Source organism: Pelobates fuscus, chromosome 10 (genome assembly GCF_036172605.1).
Source record: "Pelobates fuscus isolate aPelFus1 chromosome 10, aPelFus1.pri, whole genome shotgun sequence".
NCBI classification, from domain to species: Eukaryota; Metazoa; Chordata; class Amphibia; order Anura; family Pelobatidae; genus Pelobates; species Pelobates fuscus.
The window spans coordinates 153,399,961-153,418,671 of record NC_086326.1 but is presented as its reverse complement, the minus strand read 5'-3'; the positions used below and the strand labels follow the sequence as shown (position 1 = coordinate 153,418,671).

The following is an 18,711-nucleotide window of genomic DNA, read 5'->3' as shown; positions in this document are numbered from 1 at the left end:
CCAGCAGCAGTCGATTCTTGGCAAGTTACAGCAGATCCAGAGAATCCCTGCAAGATCCGGTTAAAACGCACTACTCAGTCGGAGTAACGAGGAACTTTTGTGGATTACAAATTTTATTGTTACAGGGATTTGGTGAAGTGAGTGTTTTAGACGGCCATAATAAAGCCTGTCCGCTCACCGACATATAGTGTATAAGCCAGGGAAAGTCTCGAAGGGACTCCTGTGAAGACGAGCAGAACTCCATTCCCTGCAGCCCTTACATCCTGGAAGCTGAGGTGCCTTCGCACGGACGAAGACTGAGGATGACGGCGAAAGATGTGTTGATGAAAGTGTTTATTTATGTGTATTTTTATATTCAGGAAGGTAGAGGTACCGACACAATACGAGTGTAAAGGAGATGTATCGAGATGTAGATACCTAAATATAGACTATAGTGTGTGCCATTTAGGAGTAGGAGAACCTAAGTGCTTCAGTCCAGAGTATCAACCCCGTACAATTTGGTTGACTCTCAGGAATGGAGATCCTCAGGGGACCCTAATTAATAAGACAGTATTAGAATCCGTACATTCTTCGGGTGTTCTGCTATTTGATGCGTGTAAGGCGATATCAAGTGGTAGAAAGCCGTGGAATGTATGTGGGGATCTTAGATGGGAGAGGACGTATGGGTCTAATGATAAATATATTTGTCCCAGTAGTAAAAATAAATATGTGAGTCCTAGATGCCCAAATAAAGACTATAACTTTTGCCCATATTGGTCTTGTGTGGGGTGGGCGACTTGGGGACAGACAGTAGACAAAAACATGATAGTGACTAAGTTGCCTACCAGCCCATATTGTAAGTCTATGGAATGCAATCCCATCCATATACTTATAAATAACCCCGATAAGTTCTTAGACAAATATGGCAATTTATTTGGGTTTCAAATATACGGGACGGGTTTAGATCCTGGGACAGTATTGTTTATAGGGATAGAGACTGATACGGTATCCTCCCAAACTCATCAAGTATACCATTCCTTTTATGAAGAGATGAGTATAGATAATAAGATCCCCCATAATGCTAAAAACCTGTTCATTGACTTAGCTGAAAGTATTGCCGGTAGTCTTAATGTTACCAACTGCTATGTGTGTGGAGGTACTAACATGGGAGACCAATGGCCTTGGGAAGCAAAGGAGGTAATGTCCGGTTCTGAGGCAGTTGACCAACTAATATCTACACAAGCCGATTATCATATGAGTGTTAGAGGTAAATCTGAGTGGAGATTAAAGACCTCCATCATAGGTTATGTTTGCATAGCAAGGAAAGGAATAATGTATAATACTTCTGTAGGAGAATTAACTTGTCTAGGGCAAAAAGCTTATGATGATGATACAAAGAATACAACTTGGTGGTCGGCTTCAAATGTCTCAGAACCATCTAACCCGTTTGCTAGATACGCCAATTTAAAGGATGTGTGGTTTGATTTATCCATCACATCTACCTGGAGAGCCCCAGCAAATTTGTACTGGATCTGTGGTAAGAAAGCCTATTCGGAGTTGCCACAGGACTGGGAAGGGGCATGTGTGTTGGGTATGCTCAAACCATCCTTCTTCTTGTTACCGATTGAAACAGGTGAGACTTTAGGTGTTAAAGTGTATGATGTGAATCATAGGAAGAAAAGGGGACCCATAGAGATAGGCGCCTGGGAAGATGATGAATGGCCTCCCCAGCGTATCATAGATTATTATGGGCCAGCCACGTGGGCAGAAGATGGTACCTTTGGTTATAGAACCCCTATTTATATGCTCAACCGTATTATAAGATTACAGGCGGTGGTTGAGATTATTACTAACGAAACATCACAAGCGCTCAATCTTCTAGCGAAGCATAATACTAGGATGAGGACAGCAGTCTACCAAAATAGATTAGCCTTGGATTACCTTTTGGCAGTAGAGGGAGGTGTATGTGGGAAGTTTAACCTGAGCAATTGCTGTCTTCAAATAGATGACGAAGGGCAAGGAATAGCTGAGCTTACTAGCCATATGGTTAAACTAGCGCATGTGCCTACTCAGGTATGGAAAGGGTATAATCCAAGTAGTTGGTTTGGTAGCTGGTATGAGTGGTTTGGAGGGCTTAAGGCAGTGGTAGGTGGAGTCCTACTGATTTTAATGTTGTGTCTACTCCTGCCGTGTCTTATACCCTTAGTAGTTAGGTCTGGGCAAAGCCTGATAGAAAATATAGCAGAGAGGAAGGCTGCTGCACAGATAATGGCAATTTATAAGTATAAGGCTCTAGATCAGGGAGAACCAATGCAGGAAGATGAGTGTTGAAGATTCACACCATAAGTTAAGTCTGGTCTGGTTCAAGGTAACTTGCGGTGTATGCAAACTAAGGTTAAGTGATGCCTCAAGTAATTGTGAAATATCAAGAGGCATCAAAGGGGGGAATGTGGTGGAATCTCGGTAAAAATAAATTTAGTAGGCCGAGATTACCACGTGGCATGTGTACGTGCATATGCTGACGTATCGATCAGTTGGTTGCACGAGGCAAGATACGATCAGTAGTGTACGGAGCATGTGCAAGAATACAGGATGTAGTATTCCCCTCCTCCATTGTGCTGGACAAGCCATGCGGTCAAGCAGGAAGTTAATTCTTATTTGTATTGATTGGTCAAGAGAATGTGCGGGTGGAGCTTAATATGGGAGGAGTTATGTGCCTATATAAGGAGCCTGCACTATTGTCCGGGGCTCAGAACTTGTGGTATTTTGGTGACGCTAGTCCCTCTGAGTCCCGATCGGTGATCCAATAAAGAATCTCTTCCTTCCTGAAGAAACCTGTGTCCATCTCTCTGTGCTTCGCTTCCGTCAGTTTCTCCGGTATCAGTACAGGTCATAGGATGTTGTGATGGGATGGATACTGCATTCAACCAAGTGCTAAAAGATATACAGATATACCTTAGATATACAGTGTTCCACAAACAGACAGCTTTTTATGTGGTGGTACGTCTCACTGTGATTATATTTAAAATAACCGTCAGGGGGGGCGGGGCCTGGCTGCCAAACTGAAAGGCTGCATGCAGTGTGGGCTCTGTACAAAAAGTGACAATTACCAAATGGATCCCACGCTACTGAAGGGAGGATGAGTCCCCGGAGAAGCGGCGGACCCAACCGGGCCCACGCGGCTTACACTCCCTGTCCCCCCCAACCCCCGTACCTCCCCCCCTTCTTTTTTTTTTTTTTCTTCTCCCGACTCTTTTCGGCATCTTTTTTGAATACCCATACTTAGGGGAAACCTAGGTTAAACCGGCTTCAGCCGAACCACATATAGACAGCCGCTCAGAAGCACACGTACGACGAACCCGACCTGAACAGACAAATCTAGCACAGCTGGGCAGACCTCAGCCCTCCCCATCACACAAGCAGATAGACGGCGAACAACTACAAGACGAAATAAGGCCAACTAGGGGCGGGACAACTATACTTACCCACGCTTAGCTAAGGGAGCCGACATGAAACTTACTAAGAGGGTCCAGGAGCCTCACACAACTCCTACCATAGACGGACCCTAAGAGTTAACAGTATAGCTCATGGAGAGTACATCAGGGCACTATGCATAGAGGCAGGGTAGGCCAACATCCAACAGCAACCGCCCCAGATGGACTGATAAACGTACTGGGGAATGTCGGCGGGTCACAACGGACCATACATACCAAACCACACGACTACTAAACTACTACACCCAAGGGTGTTAGATAGCTAACAGGCGGAAAGCATACTTCTAAGGCAGTGAAAACGTCTGACAACATATTGTTGCCCATTCATGTATTGTACCCTTTTATTGTCTTACATGCCGTATGCCTACGGAATTTCTGAAAACATTTCTTCAATAAAAAATGATTCACACAAAAAAAAGTGACAATTAACGCCTAAAAACAGTATTTTGAAAGCAAACAAACAGCTAAATTTGCGCTGATACCTACCTGCAAGCTATTCTGCTACAGCACAAGGGTTTCCACGCGTCCGACAAGCAGATTGAGCCCACACCGCCACTGAGGCCTACCTCTAGGTGAGAGCCTGGGAGAAGCGGCCGATCTCCCTACTGCCTCTCCGACCGAAACAAGCTTACGTTATACGGGTCCCTGCCCCTCCCCCCCTGCCGGTGGGGGTTATCCCAACACCATCACCACAGCCAAGCTTCATCCCTGACAAGCACATCGTCTTAAAGCAAAGACATAGAGGGGTGCAATCTGCCTCAAAATGGCGGCTACTGAACCAGCTGCAGACACACTGAACCGACTGCAGACACTCGAGCAGCGCCTGGACGACCTCCTCGAAAACTTCTGGCGGAGAATGCAAAACAAAGGGGCACAGACCCAGAGGAAGCCGCTACACCCTACACGACCGCATTACTCACTGCCGGAAAAAACGCCTGGAGTGGCTGGCACGACGCCTGGGAAACGGAGACCAGGGAAACGGAGACCAGGGAAACGGAGACCAGCGAAGCGGAGAAGGCGGCCCTACTTTAATGGAGGATGTAACGGACCGTTTTGCTCAAAAGGGGATAAAAATCGTTCAGGCGATAATCCCCTTTTTCCTAGACCAGCAGCTACTGCAAGCACCAATCTCCCGAACTGCAACTGTACGAATTCTGGAAACTCCCGAACTGGAAACACACGAACCCTGGAATCAGCTTACACTCCTGTCAGTCAGCATACAATCCAATTCCCCCAAAAACGAGATGACACATCGGTTTGAGGGTCAAGCAGGATCTGAGGTGCTGGCACACCCAGCCTGGTTTTTATTGCAGTTGTTACAAATACAGGTCCGCCCACAGGGAGGTATAAAACAACCACTCACACATCAGTTACATCCCACATATTCCCTCCCCTTATCCTGAGAGGAAACTCAATTATACATACAGTTAAAACATACTTTCTACCCAACTTTCATAACTCTAAAACCATACATCACATTCACATAAAAATACATATCCACAATCAATCCATTCAGGGGAACGACATATTAAAAAATGGCATGAATCAGACCAGGGGTTCAAAAGTTAGTAAAGTATCTTTTAAAACCCCTGGCCGATTGTTTTTCCGGCTCAGACCGGTTTTACAGAGCCCTCTCTCCTGGAGACAAGGTAGAAGTAATCTAATTACCTCCCAGGGCAGAGACAGACTCCATTGAGCACATGGGGACACAAAGACAGTAAAACACTTTAAAATACATAAAGTCACCTTTTACACATAACACAGAGACATTTCACATATCCCCAGATAGCTGGGATCTGAGCGCACAAAACTACCGAATAGCGCTTCAGATCCTATTCACACAGTTCAATTGCCATGGAGCCGAAGTCTTTAACTACACGAATGGGCTCCATGGCATAGCTATCTGGGTTAACACATTCACATAAAGTCTGGTCCATAGTCCAAAGGCAAGAGGCGGGCAAGCAGCCCCCTCCAAGGACACGTGGCGAGGTCGGTTTCGCCACAGAGGATTGAACACATAACCCTGGGTCCCCCATTAATAGAGGGTGGTATAACTGAGGATACCCTTTGGCAAGAATAGGTTGTTCTTTAAAACTAGAAGAACATTTAAAACCTGTGCTGAATGTATTCATAATGAGTTCTTTCACCAACAAGAACTTGAACTAACTGAACATTTAGTTGCTGACATGGCTAGTACTACCTGGTGGAAGAAATAAAAAAACAACAGCAACAACTCATTTCTGAACCAATCATCATGGGGTACTGCCGTGGAAAATGTATTAATTCACCCATTTCTTATTGGGTTCTTCTGTGTTTTTAATACTCTTTGAGCACTTTGCTCTGAGCACCTTTTTCATTTATGTTTTTCTAGCATGTGTGTGTAACCTGGGGCTTCAGATGTTATGACAGCATTTAGATTAGAACACCCACGAAGGTGTTTTATAGGAGATAGGGTATTAGCATAGCACTACTGTTTGGTTGGGAGTGTGTGTTTCTCCCTTTCCCTGTTCTCTCCTACTGCTTTGTTACCTGAGTTATGTATGGGGGTACATATTGTCTTCTATCCCCTCTCCATTTTTTGTGAGGGTTCCTTTTGGCTATTAGGCTCTTGCAGGGCCGGTGCTAGGATTTTTAGTTACACAGGCGAAGATGCATTTTGGCGCCCCCAACCCTCATTAAAAAAAAATAAAAATGCATCTTCACCTGTGTGTCTTTCCTCCCAAGCCACAGGCACACAGGCATCATTTTTCAGTCACACAGTCAAAGTCATACAGGTACACTGTCATAAAAAGACAGCAATAATCATACAGAGACATACAGTCAGAGACATACAAGCAGAGATATACATGCATACAGAGACATGCAGGCATATAAAGACATACATGCATACAGAGGCATACCGTCATACAGACACATACATACAGACAGGCATACAGAAACATACATACAAAGACATTCAGGCACATACATACAGACATACAGGCATAAAGAAACATACATACAGACACATACATACATACATACAGGCATACAAAGACATACACACATACAGATACATGCATGCATACAGAGACATAACGTCATACAGACACATACATTTGGACAGGCATTCAGACACATACATGCATACAGAGGCATACCGTCATACAGACACATACATACATACAGAGGCATACCGTCATACAGACACATACATACATACAGAGGCAGACCGTCATACAGACACATACATACATACAGAAACATGCATACAAAGACATACAGGCATACAGAGACACACAGACACACACATACGTACATACAGAGACATGAAGGCATACAGTTACATACATGCATACAGAGACATATATACAGACATTCAGAGACAAACATACATCCAGTTACATACATGCATACAGCGACATACAGAAACATACGTACAAGACATACAGGCATACGGACACATACATACATACAGAGGCATACCGTCATACAGATACATACATACAGACAAGCATACAGAAAAATACATACACACACACACACACAAACTCACAGACACATACTCGAACAGACACACATACTCACATGCGCACACACACACCGACAGACACACTCACTCACACACAAACTTATAGACACACTTACACACACACTGACAGACACACACACACTCACTCACACACATACACACTCACACTCACATGCACACACAGTAATTAATTATATAAATTAAATGTAAATGTCCCACCCAGCCTCCCTACCTGGAGAGCTGGCGTGGGTCTCTCATTGGTGGTCCAGTGGAGCTGCTGGGAGGCGTGCGGCTGAAGTGGATTAGGAGGCGGCGAGGGAGCTCTCTGATTTCTCTGACCGGCTCCCTCGCAGGCTGTTTTTTGATGCCGCGGGAGCCGGAATACAACGTCATATTCCGGCTCCCGCAGCATCAGCAAAAGGCGCGCGAGGGAGCCGGTCAGAGAAATCAGAGCTCCCTCGCCGCCTCCTAATCCACTTCAGCCGCACGCCGCGCCGGGGATCCAGGAGGTGACCAGGCAGGAGGGAGCACTTCCCTCCTGCCGGTCACTGGAATTTTGCGCCCCCAGAGCCGGTGCGCCCTAAGGCGGCCGCCTGTGCCGCCTTATGGACGCGCCGGCCCTGGGCTCTTGACTAGCCCTGTTCCTACCATACATATTTCTCCCTATATTATTCTGTCCATCACTTATAACCCAGGTTTTTAATAGATTTCAATAAAGGCTTTTTTATTTTTTGGCAACTACACTACTGTTGAGATTGGACTGGGTATTTACCCTCTGGGCGGTCTTTATATAAGACATCCCTTTTTGGGTTTTTTTCTTTCTTTTTTCAACAGCAACAACTCATTTCTGAACCAATCATCATGGGGTACTGCCGTGGAAAATGTATTAATTCACCCATTTCTTATTGTATTGTGTGTTTTGTGTAGTATGCATTGTTAATCAGGTTGGTATGTGTTGTTACTTGAAGTCATTGTTTGCCAGAGTATATCATCTCCAATATGATATGTAAATGGAAAGAGCTCTATTGAGACAATGGGTTGTGCGTTCACATAAGTAGATACACTGCAGGATGCATTCTCTCTCTCTCTCCCCCCCCCCTCTCTCTCTCTCTCTGATGGGTTTTATAGAGTCTAAGTGTCTCATCCACTTCATTGCAATGAAGTGTAATAAGTGGGGGGATGTGATTAACAGCCAAACTGTATGCCAATGAAGTGTTATTGTGTTCTAATACAGGGATTCAAGCCCCATTCTACCCTTAGGCAATAATGGAGTCCTCTGTGAAGCACATGGCCTTTCACCAGGCAAAACCAGTTGGGTTGTTGTTAAACTCCTCCCCCATTCCCTTCCAGTGCAATCCCCCTTCCCCCAGGAGGCACTCTGGTTCTGTTACATCCTAAGGGATTGACTAAGGGAGGTGTGTCCAGCAGAAGGAGGGGCTAACCTGTTTAAAGCCCTGTGAATAGCACATTTTCTCTCTCTTTGAATTCACCCTCCTCACCTTCTCTCTATCTCCCCTCTCCCCACTATACACACTCTCTCTCTCTTACTCTCAGCTGCTGATCGATGGAGTGGTAACTGTATCACGTGTCTATGCCTGTTTTGTTATGTTAATTTAGCCTACTTTCCATTCAGTCAATGATTAGTTTTAGTAGCAACATATACTAGCCTATTTCAAATTTGGACTCTGACTTTACACTCAGTTTTTAAGTTATTATTTTAAGTTATTATTTTTAATTATTAATGTTATTATTAATTCCAAGTTTATTCCAACTTGCGAGTTAAACGTTTATTAAAGTGCAGGTTAAAGAAAGTAATTAAAAATAAATTCATTTAGTTGTTCTGATTTACAGAATATATAATGTGTCTGGGATTTTAAGTTTTTTTTGGTAGTTACAGGTCACAAAGCACAATGAGTAAAATAAACTTTTAATGTGGAGCGATTTTAGAATTTGGATGTTTGTCTTGTAAGCTTTATAGCCATAAAAGAAAACAAAATTGCCACACAAAAGTATATATTTATATAAAGTAGACATCACAGGCTATTTACCTAAGGTTGTTTTGACACTTTCTACAGTCATTTCACCGCCAACCTCTGCTAAATATTGGAGAAAACATTTTTTTGGGGGGGGTTTTGGCACACAAACTTATAACAAAGAACTTCTCATGTGTATTTTGTAAAGTTGGTGTGTGCTATTCCGGTACAAAGTTTTATTATGTGTTCAGTTACTTCTGCTGAGTAAAATGACACCCCCTTTGTATGTCTTGGCACTATTTCGTGAAGCTACAGTGCCATATAGGAGACCTGTCCTTTTCAGTAGTCACAGTAGAATTTTGAGAGACGGATTTAATGAGCCTATGCTTCCATTTGGGGTATTATAGTAGTTTGACTGTTCAAAAAAACCCCACAAAGGCCTACCATTTGTAAAAGTAGACACTCCAGGGTATCTCATATGGTGCATAATGTGCCTTAACATGCCCCCATTTTTTCACCAATATATGCCAAAGTATGTGTTAAAAAATAATTTGGGGCATTTTTTACAAACGGATTAAATTTCTGCTGGGCATTTTGTATATTTCATATGTGTCACTAAGTTCAAACCCCCCAAATTATGCTCAGCTAAGTCTTCTGAGTAAAATGACACCCCCATTGTATGTCTTTGGCAATATTTTGTGAAGTTACAGTGCTGTAAAAGAGATGTGACAAGTTTACGCTTTTAAGTGTGAATTTTCATGGAGGGTTTTGATGTGTCCGTGTTCCACTTTGGAGCACTTGAGCAGGCTACATATTACAACTACACCATAAAGGCATACCATTTCTTAAAGAACACATCCCAGGGTATTTCAAAAGGCATTTTATGAACCTTAGCGTGGGATCATTTTTCCGCTAGCTTGTACCAAGTGTAGTGGTAATCGTTTTTTCTGCCTTTTTGACACACAAAGTGAGTTTGCACAGTATATTTTGCAAACCTTATGTGTGCTACGACTGTAAAATACTTTGTATGTTGCTCAGCTATGTTGGCTGAGCACAGCAATACCCCCGTATGTACCTTTGCCAGGTATATGTGGATGTTTTGAAGGGGCACATTTGAGACGCAGCCATTCAGTTTTTTTCTAACTTTGAAGTTTTACGCTGTGTCCATGTTCCATTTTGGAGTAGTTTAGATGGTTGGTTATTGAAACTTCCCCACAAACACATACTATTTATTAAAGAATACACCCTGGGGTAATTCAAAAAGCATATTTTAAGACCTTAGCGTGGGATCATTTTTTCTCTAGTTAGTTCCAGGTGTAGTGGTAATGAGCATTTTTAATGTTTTTTTTTTAAACTTTTAAAAACTTTAACTTTTTAAAACTAGTTTCTAAACTTTTGTTTTGCTTATTATTTTTTTAAACTTTCCTAAACTTTCTTCAAACTTTTTTTTTTTTAAAAAGATTTAACATTTTTCTAAGCTTTTTATTTTTTACCGTTAACCCCTACCTAGCAGTAAGAGGCACTAACTGTAAATTCCCCATTTGCCCATAACTCCCACCCACCCCAGCTAGCAAAATATATCATTATAAAATATTTAAATTAATTAAATAAATTGAACCCCTGAGAGTTAATAAATAAATAAAAGTTAATCCTCAGGGGTTAAAACAAATTAGATCACAGTATAATACTGTGATCTGTATTTTGATCACTGTAGGCAGTGATCGACTGGCAGGGAAGGAGTTATTTTTTATTTGGACTGGGTAAAGGGGGGTGTCTTTTATTTTTTACTTAAACGTTATTAAAACTTTTTTTTAAAAAAGTAATTTTTAACTTTTTAAAGCTTATTTTAAAACTTTTTTTAATGTTAACCCCTAGTTAGCATAACTCCAAATCCCCAAATTCCCCACTAACTTCCACCCACCCCTGTTAGCTAAATATATAATTTTAAAATATTTTAATTAATACAATTAATTTAACCCTTGACGGTTAAAAAAAAAAAAAAAAAAGAATTAGCCCTCAGGGGTTAAAAAAAATAATCAGATGACAGTAAAATGTAATCCCTGCCAATTGATCACTGTAGTCAGTGATCAATTGGCAGGGAAGGGGTTAATTTTTTATTAAAATGGGTAAAGCACTGATCCGTCTCCCTGCACTTCACAGTGAACCCGGAAGTGCAGGGAGGCGGAAGGTGAGTATACTGAGCACATGTGCCCGCTCTGACATGCTGTCAGAGCGAGCACATGTGCTGGAACAGCCCGATCCGGTGCTCCCGGTCTGCCTCTAATACAGAGGCAGACCGGAGCACCATTAACCCCGCGATCGCCGCGATTGTGGCGATCTGGGGTTAATTTTACCGCGTGACGGATGAGGTCTGTCACCCGTCGTTAAGGGTATCCCCAGGATGACGGACCTCGTCCGTCACCCGTCCTGAAGAGGTTAAACTGATTATAGTGTCCAGAGTTCCCACGTTCCATAATTTTATTCAGCATTAAACAATTTTTCATATTTTTATGTTTCAATGCTAAATTAGAGACCCCAGCAGCCCCTCCCCTCTGTGCTGCTTCGGCGAATGAGGAAGTACTAGCATGAGCAGCAATGGGCAGCTATGATTGGCTGAGAGTGTCAGCTGTCTGTTTTTAGCCTATCAGAGCTCCAACTAACAGTATGAAGAGTATGACTTCAAGGAAGTGTGTAATCTCTGCCTTGGCCACACCTCCAGAAGAGGCCGGACTGAGGGTGGCCTTGATCCCTTATTTAGTGTTAAACTGCTCTAAAATGGTTTAACATTGTATGGAGAGACAGTGAAAGGAGATTCCAGGCATCATAACCAATTCAAAGAGATGAAATGATTATAGTGAGTACAGTGTCCCTTTAAAGAAATCTAAAAATATCTACTTAAATGTGTCCTGGATATGAAATACAGAACGCCTCTAAAAGGGCAACTCTGAGGACCACATGATGAGACTACTGAGTAACTGCTATATGAGAATTTGGTTCCTCTCCTGAATGAAGTCTTTGGTGTGAAAGAAGAATAGAATTACTGGAAAAACCTTTCCCACATTCAGAGCATAAATAGGATCTCTCTCTTGTGTGAGTTCTCTGATGTTGAATGAGATGTGCTTTCATACTGAAACATTTCCCACATTCCGAGCACATGAATGGTTTGGTCCCTTTGTGAATTCTCTCGTGTCGAAGAAGATTCGAATTTTGGACAAAGCTTTTTCCGCACTCAGAGCACTGAAAAGGTTTCTCTCCTGTGTGGATTCTTTCATGTTTAACAAGGCAGGCTTTTTTGTGAAAACTCTTATTGCACCAGGAGCAGGAAAAAGGTTTAAATGTCGTGTGAATTTTCTGATGAGCAGTAAGATTTGATTTTGAGGAGAAACATTTCCCACATTCAGAACAAGCTGGCTTTGGCATTTTGTGGACTGCCTGATGTTTAAAAAGATCTCAACTGCTGGTGAAACATCTTTGACAATCGGAGCATGGGTATCTCCTTTCAGCAATCTGTGTTTTATGATGAAATATTCCTGTTTCTGTTCTTTGCTCTTCGATATCAGATGGATATTCTGTTTGTGTGTGCTTTGTGGATGTATAAATGTCTATTTCTGCTTGTTCACACAAGGTCGGTTCCTCTTTAAAATGAGTAGATGGATATTTTGCCTCTGGATGTTCAGTGGGTGTAGAAATAAGTTTAAGATATCCGGCTTCACATGATGCTGATTCCTCCTTAATATGATATTCTGCGGGTGTATAATTGTATGTAAAATGTTCTTCTTCCCTAAAAGGAAACTCCTCATTTTTCAAACTATAGTTTTCAATAATGTCTGGCTCAGATATTCCATTAAATTCTTCCACTTTAAGCTCGTTAACAATTACATCTTCTTGTATATAATCTCTAACAAACTGTGTATCAGAACCTACAGATACATTTCCGTCTTGAATAAAATCTGTTGGAAAACAAAGACATAATAATTGTATTTCTCATTGATTTAAAAAAAAAAAAGGTAACAAAATCAATTGGTGTAAAGATTAAGTCTTACAGTATCTGTTCAGTTCTGAATTCCAGGGTAGTTGAAATCCAAACTGAGAGCACCTGGAAACCATCTTCATTTTGGGAAATAGGTGGAAATCAAGATCCCTGTGAGAGCATGCATTATAATTTTGCAGTGTTGTGGGGATATTTATGGGGTGATGTGGCGAAAGGGACCTCACCACTGGTTTTTGGAGGGGACTGATTGCCAGCCTCATGCCTTGGGACTATGGCCCCTGGGAGACTGGGCACTTTAAGAACTGCATTTGGGCTTATGGTCTTGTATTGGACCGTGCTGGCCCTTTAAGAACTGTCTGGGGACATATGGAGACTGTGTCGGACAATGCCCCTTTAAGACCATGTCCCCAGACCTGTAAAATCATTTGTGCATGTCTTTCTCCCACTTGGTTCAGTAAATGGGGCTTACTGAACCAAGTACCACACAGGCGGACCACCCAGAAGTGGAAGCGTGCAGGCAATTTACCTCCCAGGCTGGGAGCCTGCTGTAGGTAAATTGCCGACAGCTGGGGGGGCCACAGTTCATACAAACGAACACGTGGCGGCGGCCATCTTTATTCGGCCGAACGCGGTCAGCGGTGTGTGCAGCCAAATTCATGGAACTGAAATCGGCTACACATTTCAACGAACACCGCTGACCCTTACCTTCTCCTACACTTAGACTCTGCGGCTGGAAACTAAGTCCCATTCGGCAGTTTGAATGTACTGCTATGTGACGAAGTGCCCTTCACCACTCGTGCCTGGGGAGGACTAATTTCCAGCCTCTTGCCATGTGACTATGGTCCCTGGGAGACTTTGCCAGTTAAAAACACTAATTGGACTTATTGGTGTTTAAAAGACTGTGCTGGCCCTTTAATTGGAACTGGCACAATTCTGCACCTTTGATTCCTTTTCCTGTCCTATTGTTCTCCAGCAGGGCGTTGTTTAAACTGGCTGCTTTGTCCCTCCTCAATCTCTATATCAGCTCTTGCTAAACTTAAACCCCATGGCGATTTGACTGTATTCGTGGGATCTGAGCGCTGTTTGGATATATTGAGCGCTCAGATCCAAGCTATCTGGGGATAGGTTTAATGTGGGGGTTCTGTTCAGTATGATATGAGTTATGTATTTTTGCCGTTGTTGTGAATAGAGATATTTTCTGTACCTGGAGAATATTGGCTTACAACACCCAAGCCATGCTTGCAGTCGGTCAAAAAGGACTTCCACCTAACTTTTAAATCACTGGAGGGAATTGTCTGATGTTTTAGTATGTTTGTATTTGGAGTATGCGGATTCTGAATGTGATGTATACTTTAAAAGTTATGAATATTGTGTAAAACTGTGTATTTTCCTGACTGTGATAATTATGTTTGCCCATTGTGTTCAGTAATTATATCACAGGCAGAGGGGAGGATTTTTATGTAATGAATGGGAGTGTTTAACTGTATTGTACGTGTTTGATTGGCTGTTCCACAAGACCATGTGGGTGGTACTTTGTGTGTAAAAACTTGCATAAAAGAAAGCCCTTTGCTGCCATTAAACAGAACTGCTTGACCCTTTCTTGAAGCCTTGGCTCATGCTTGGGGGATTGGATAACTACACTCTTGGGGATTGCTAATAAGCTCTTGTAAGAGCTGTGCTTTTTCCTGCTACGCTCTCTGGAAGAAGAGAGGCCTGCCCACTGGAAGCTGGATCCTGGCCTTGGATCCAGGGTGGGTGAAAAACGGCGAGACCCCGACGCAGCTGCATCGCTGGAAGTGCGGTCTGCAGTGCTGATGGTGTCGGTTGGAGTCTTGGAGTCCTCGGCAAGCGCTAGGAGCATTGATTGGCGGAGGTACTCGGTCCGAGTGCCAGCGTTCTGTCACATGCTATACTGAGCCAATTGCACCAATAGTGCCCGTTCGTGCCTTCGAATGGGACTTAGTCATTTTTTTCTGCCTGACATAGGCCGACCGCACAGCCCAAATCAATGGAACTGTTTTGGGCATGAAAATGTGCTTGCGGTCGGTCAGAAAGGACTTCCAGTTAACTTTTTAACCGCTGGAGGGATTTGTATGATTTTTGAGAGTGTTTATATTTAAAGTATGCTGATTATTAATAATTTTTATGAAGATTGAATGTATAGTTTTAAAGTTACAGTACATGTATAAAAAGTATATTTTTCCTGCATGTGATAATTACATTAACCCATTGTGTTCAGTAATTATATCACAGGCAGAGGGGAGGATTTTGTGGGAATGAATGGGAGTGTTTTACTATATTGTACATGTTGAATTGGTTGTTCTTCAAAACACTGTGGGCGGTACTATGTGTGTAAAATGTGCATAAAAGCAGAGTGTTTCATTAAAACTTCAGTTCTACTTCACCCTCAATTTGGAGTTCCGTCTCTTATTGGGGGAATATGCTACAAGGGATTGCTATGCTAGTCATACTCTCTTGCAATATCACTACTAAGCTCTTGTAAGAGCTTGTTCCTGTCTTGCTCTCTGAAGGAGTCTGCGGTGGTTCTGGTGTCGGCTGGAGTGCTTGGAGACCTCAGGAAGCACTAGGAGCATCCTTCAATGGAGGTACCCAGTCGGGGTGCTAGGTGATCCGTTACAGGTGATAAATATTAAAACAATATTTTCATAAAAATTATCAAAATTTAATTTAATAATTTTTATTATATCAAAATCGATATCTCGGCACTGTCCAGAATTTAATAATATAATAAAGCTGAGAATTTCCCACTATTTTTATTCTCTTAGGTCTTAGAGTCCATTCATTTGAGGATTTTTACTCCATACAGTAAAATCACAATTTCTTTATAAAAATATAATTTATTGTGACAATAATAATAATAAAATGTAACATGCGTGATAATAATCCGTGAATATTTAGGTATAACATTGGCATACAATATGGCAATATTTAAACAAGTACAGCGACTAAAAAAAAAAAAAAACAAACAACAAGTTTTCAAGAACTTTGCAAGATTTATGATAGGTAAACAATCTCACAGAAAGGACACAGAACACCAAATTCCACAGAATACAACAGTGCAGCAAGAAGCCATAAAATCTTAGCTATCAGTTAGATCCTGATTAACTATTCCACTGCTGGCTAGAATCCTCCTAGGCATATAATATCCTATTCTCATGCAATTTTTAATTAAAATAATGTTCATACCAGATCATTAACCATTCCTGGAACCATCCAATAAGAAAAATCCACCAGATTTTACATTAGCCAAATTTTAATTTCCCTACATAAGATATACTATCTTATTTCAGAGCAAATTAATACATCTGGATAAAAACAGCGGTATGCTAATTGGGACAAATTTATCATTAATATATCGTTATCTTACTCCACCTGCAGGTATGTAGTTTTTATAACCATATATTCTTTTAGTTAACTAAGATTTCTAATTATTGAAATCTGACCGAGATTTATCCAGGCATATTTTCCTGCTATTAGTAAATCTTTAATTAATCTAAATTAATTAAGTAAAACCAGCATAATTACCAGTTATGTTGTAGATGCTCTTATCAGATGAATAGATAGTCCCAGGAATTGAATGCAAGTATGATGATTGTATGGAGGTGTGCATGTAATAGAGAAAGTGGTGTTGGTTTGGAAAGATGAGTCAAAGAGAGTTTGAGAGAGTGTAAGTCCCAGAGAGTGTGTATGTGTGTCCTCAATTTCTGTCTTGAATGTCTGTCCTGGATTTCTCGGTCTTGAATCTTTTTTTAAAGGGCCAAACTTTCTGCACGTCATTAGTTGATCGGCAAGTAGGGAACTGTAGGTGTGTCCACCTTTATCTAGTATTATCTAGTTTTTGGTCAGTAGATGGCGCAATTACATCACCAAAATGTCTTGTCCTGGAAAGAGTTAACTAAAAATGATGATGATTTTGACGTAATTTGGCTAATCTATAATGGCCATTATAACTCAAATTTGCTGCCAATTCAAAGCGTTAACCCGAGTCTTCGTGGCGGCGATTTCGATCGTATTTCTAAATTTGACACCTCCTAACCTTAATTTCACCCTATTTCTTACAATGGGACCTTGTAAGATTTAGAAAGTAAAATTAATTACTTTCTAAATCTTACAATCACTGGTATCTGGCCTTCTGTGAAGTTGTGAGACATTATTTTTCGATTCCACTAACATTTATTAAATAATATATTTCTTCATATTTATCCATGAATGGTCTATATTATTAACTTAATACTGATTATATGTAATTAATATAATAGTAAAATAAGTGTATATATATATATATATATATATATATATATATATAATCTGTATATATTTGTCTCTCTGGGTTAGTTTTCCACCCCCATCCCTGCTGTGAGACTCATTGCCTTGTTTACATAATGCATTCCTTAGCTCAGACTTGAATGACTAAAGAGAAATTCTGTGTCTTTCTTAGCCTGTAAATCCAAAATGGAGTTAGCTTTGATCTGAGTGTGATTGGCAATATACACTTTTAATTTCTATCTTAGCACAAAATGTCTGCCGATATAATATAATGACAGTGTATACAGGTTCAATATGCCACACAGGGGCAGAATACAGGAAGTACATAGACCTGGATCACCATCAAGTTAAGCAGTGGTAACTAAGCCTGTCTGCTTTCAGGTCATTGTTTTGTGTGATTTCAACTCAATCCTGAGAAGGGTTGTGTGTAGGATGGACCAGGATGCGTGATAGAAATGACCTAAGCTGCGCGAGAGAGATGGCCCAGGCTGCGCGAGAGAGATGGCCCAGGCAGCGCGAGAGAGATGGCCCAGGCAGCGCGAGAGAGATGGCCCAGCCAGGCATGATTTCAACTCAATCCTGAGAAGGGTTGTGTGTAGGATGGACCAGGATGCGTGATAGAAATGGCCCAGGCTGCGCGAGAGAGATGGCCCAGGCTGCGCGAGAGAGATGGCCCAGGCTGCGCGAGAGAGATGGCCCAGGCTGCGCGAGAGAGATGGCCCAGGCTGCGCGAGAGAGATGGCCCAGGCTGCGCGAGAGAGATGGCCCAGGCTGCGCGAGAGAGATGGCCCAGGCTGCGCGAGAGAGATGGCCCAGGCTGCGCGAGCGAGATGGCCCAGGCTGCGCGAGCGAGATGGCCCAGGCTGCGCGAGCGAGATGGCCCAGGCTGCGCGAGCGAGATGGCCCAGGCTGCGCGAGCGAGATGGCCCAGGCTGCGCGAGCGAGATGGCCCAGGCAGCGCGAGCGAGATGGCCCAGGCAGCGCGAGAGAGATGGCCCAGGCAGCGCGAGAGAGATGGCCCAGGCTGCGCGGACATAGAAAGTGTACTCTGATCCTGGACTCTGACAGTTTCAGCTTGTATATCATTATATCAGCACAGAGTGAGCTCCATGTTAGAAGTCTCATATCAGAGGATACTACACATCATGCTCCTAGAAGGGATGCTACCGGAGTCAGTCAGAGAAACTCAAAAAATCCTTTGCCAGGGCTCTACTCGCTAACCACGATGGGGCAAATGGAAATGTTGACCCCTGTGTTTATTAAATGGAGGATGCAGGGCACTTGGAAAATATTTACCTTTACAAAAGTAGATAAACCTCTGATAAACCTTCTCTTACCCATTGAGCTGATGGGCTGGTGATTTTCTTTTATTACATCCTTGTTCACATCTTTATTTTCTTCTAAACACTTGGTCTCCTCCATGAAGGAACACACAGTGACATCCACACACCCTATAGGAACCTGAAACACACAATA

At 42.2% G+C, this 18,711-nt stretch overlaps 3 protein-coding genes across 4 annotated transcripts in view; all 3 read right to left on the bottom strand.

Annotated features, from left to right (window-relative positions):
* The window catches only part of LOC134575162 (zinc finger protein 250-like), a 752,315-nt gene that overhangs the window by 266,015 nt on the left and 467,589 nt on the right, over positions 1-18,711 (bottom strand). The gene's annotated exons all lie outside the window — the stretch shown is intronic.
* Positions 1-18,711, bottom strand: part of LOC134575221 (oocyte zinc finger protein XlCOF8.4-like) — a 73,289-nt gene that overhangs the window by 39,749 nt on the left and 14,829 nt on the right. The gene's annotated exons all lie outside the window — the stretch shown is intronic.
* Positions 11,447-12,469, bottom strand: LOC134575282 (zinc finger protein 22-like). The gene has a single exon (XM_063434546.1). It carries the CDS (start codon positions 12,375-12,377, stop codon positions 11,922-11,924), a length of 456 nt encoding a protein of 151 aa, XP_063290616.1. The 5' UTR covers positions 12,378-12,469; the 3' UTR covers positions 11,447-11,921.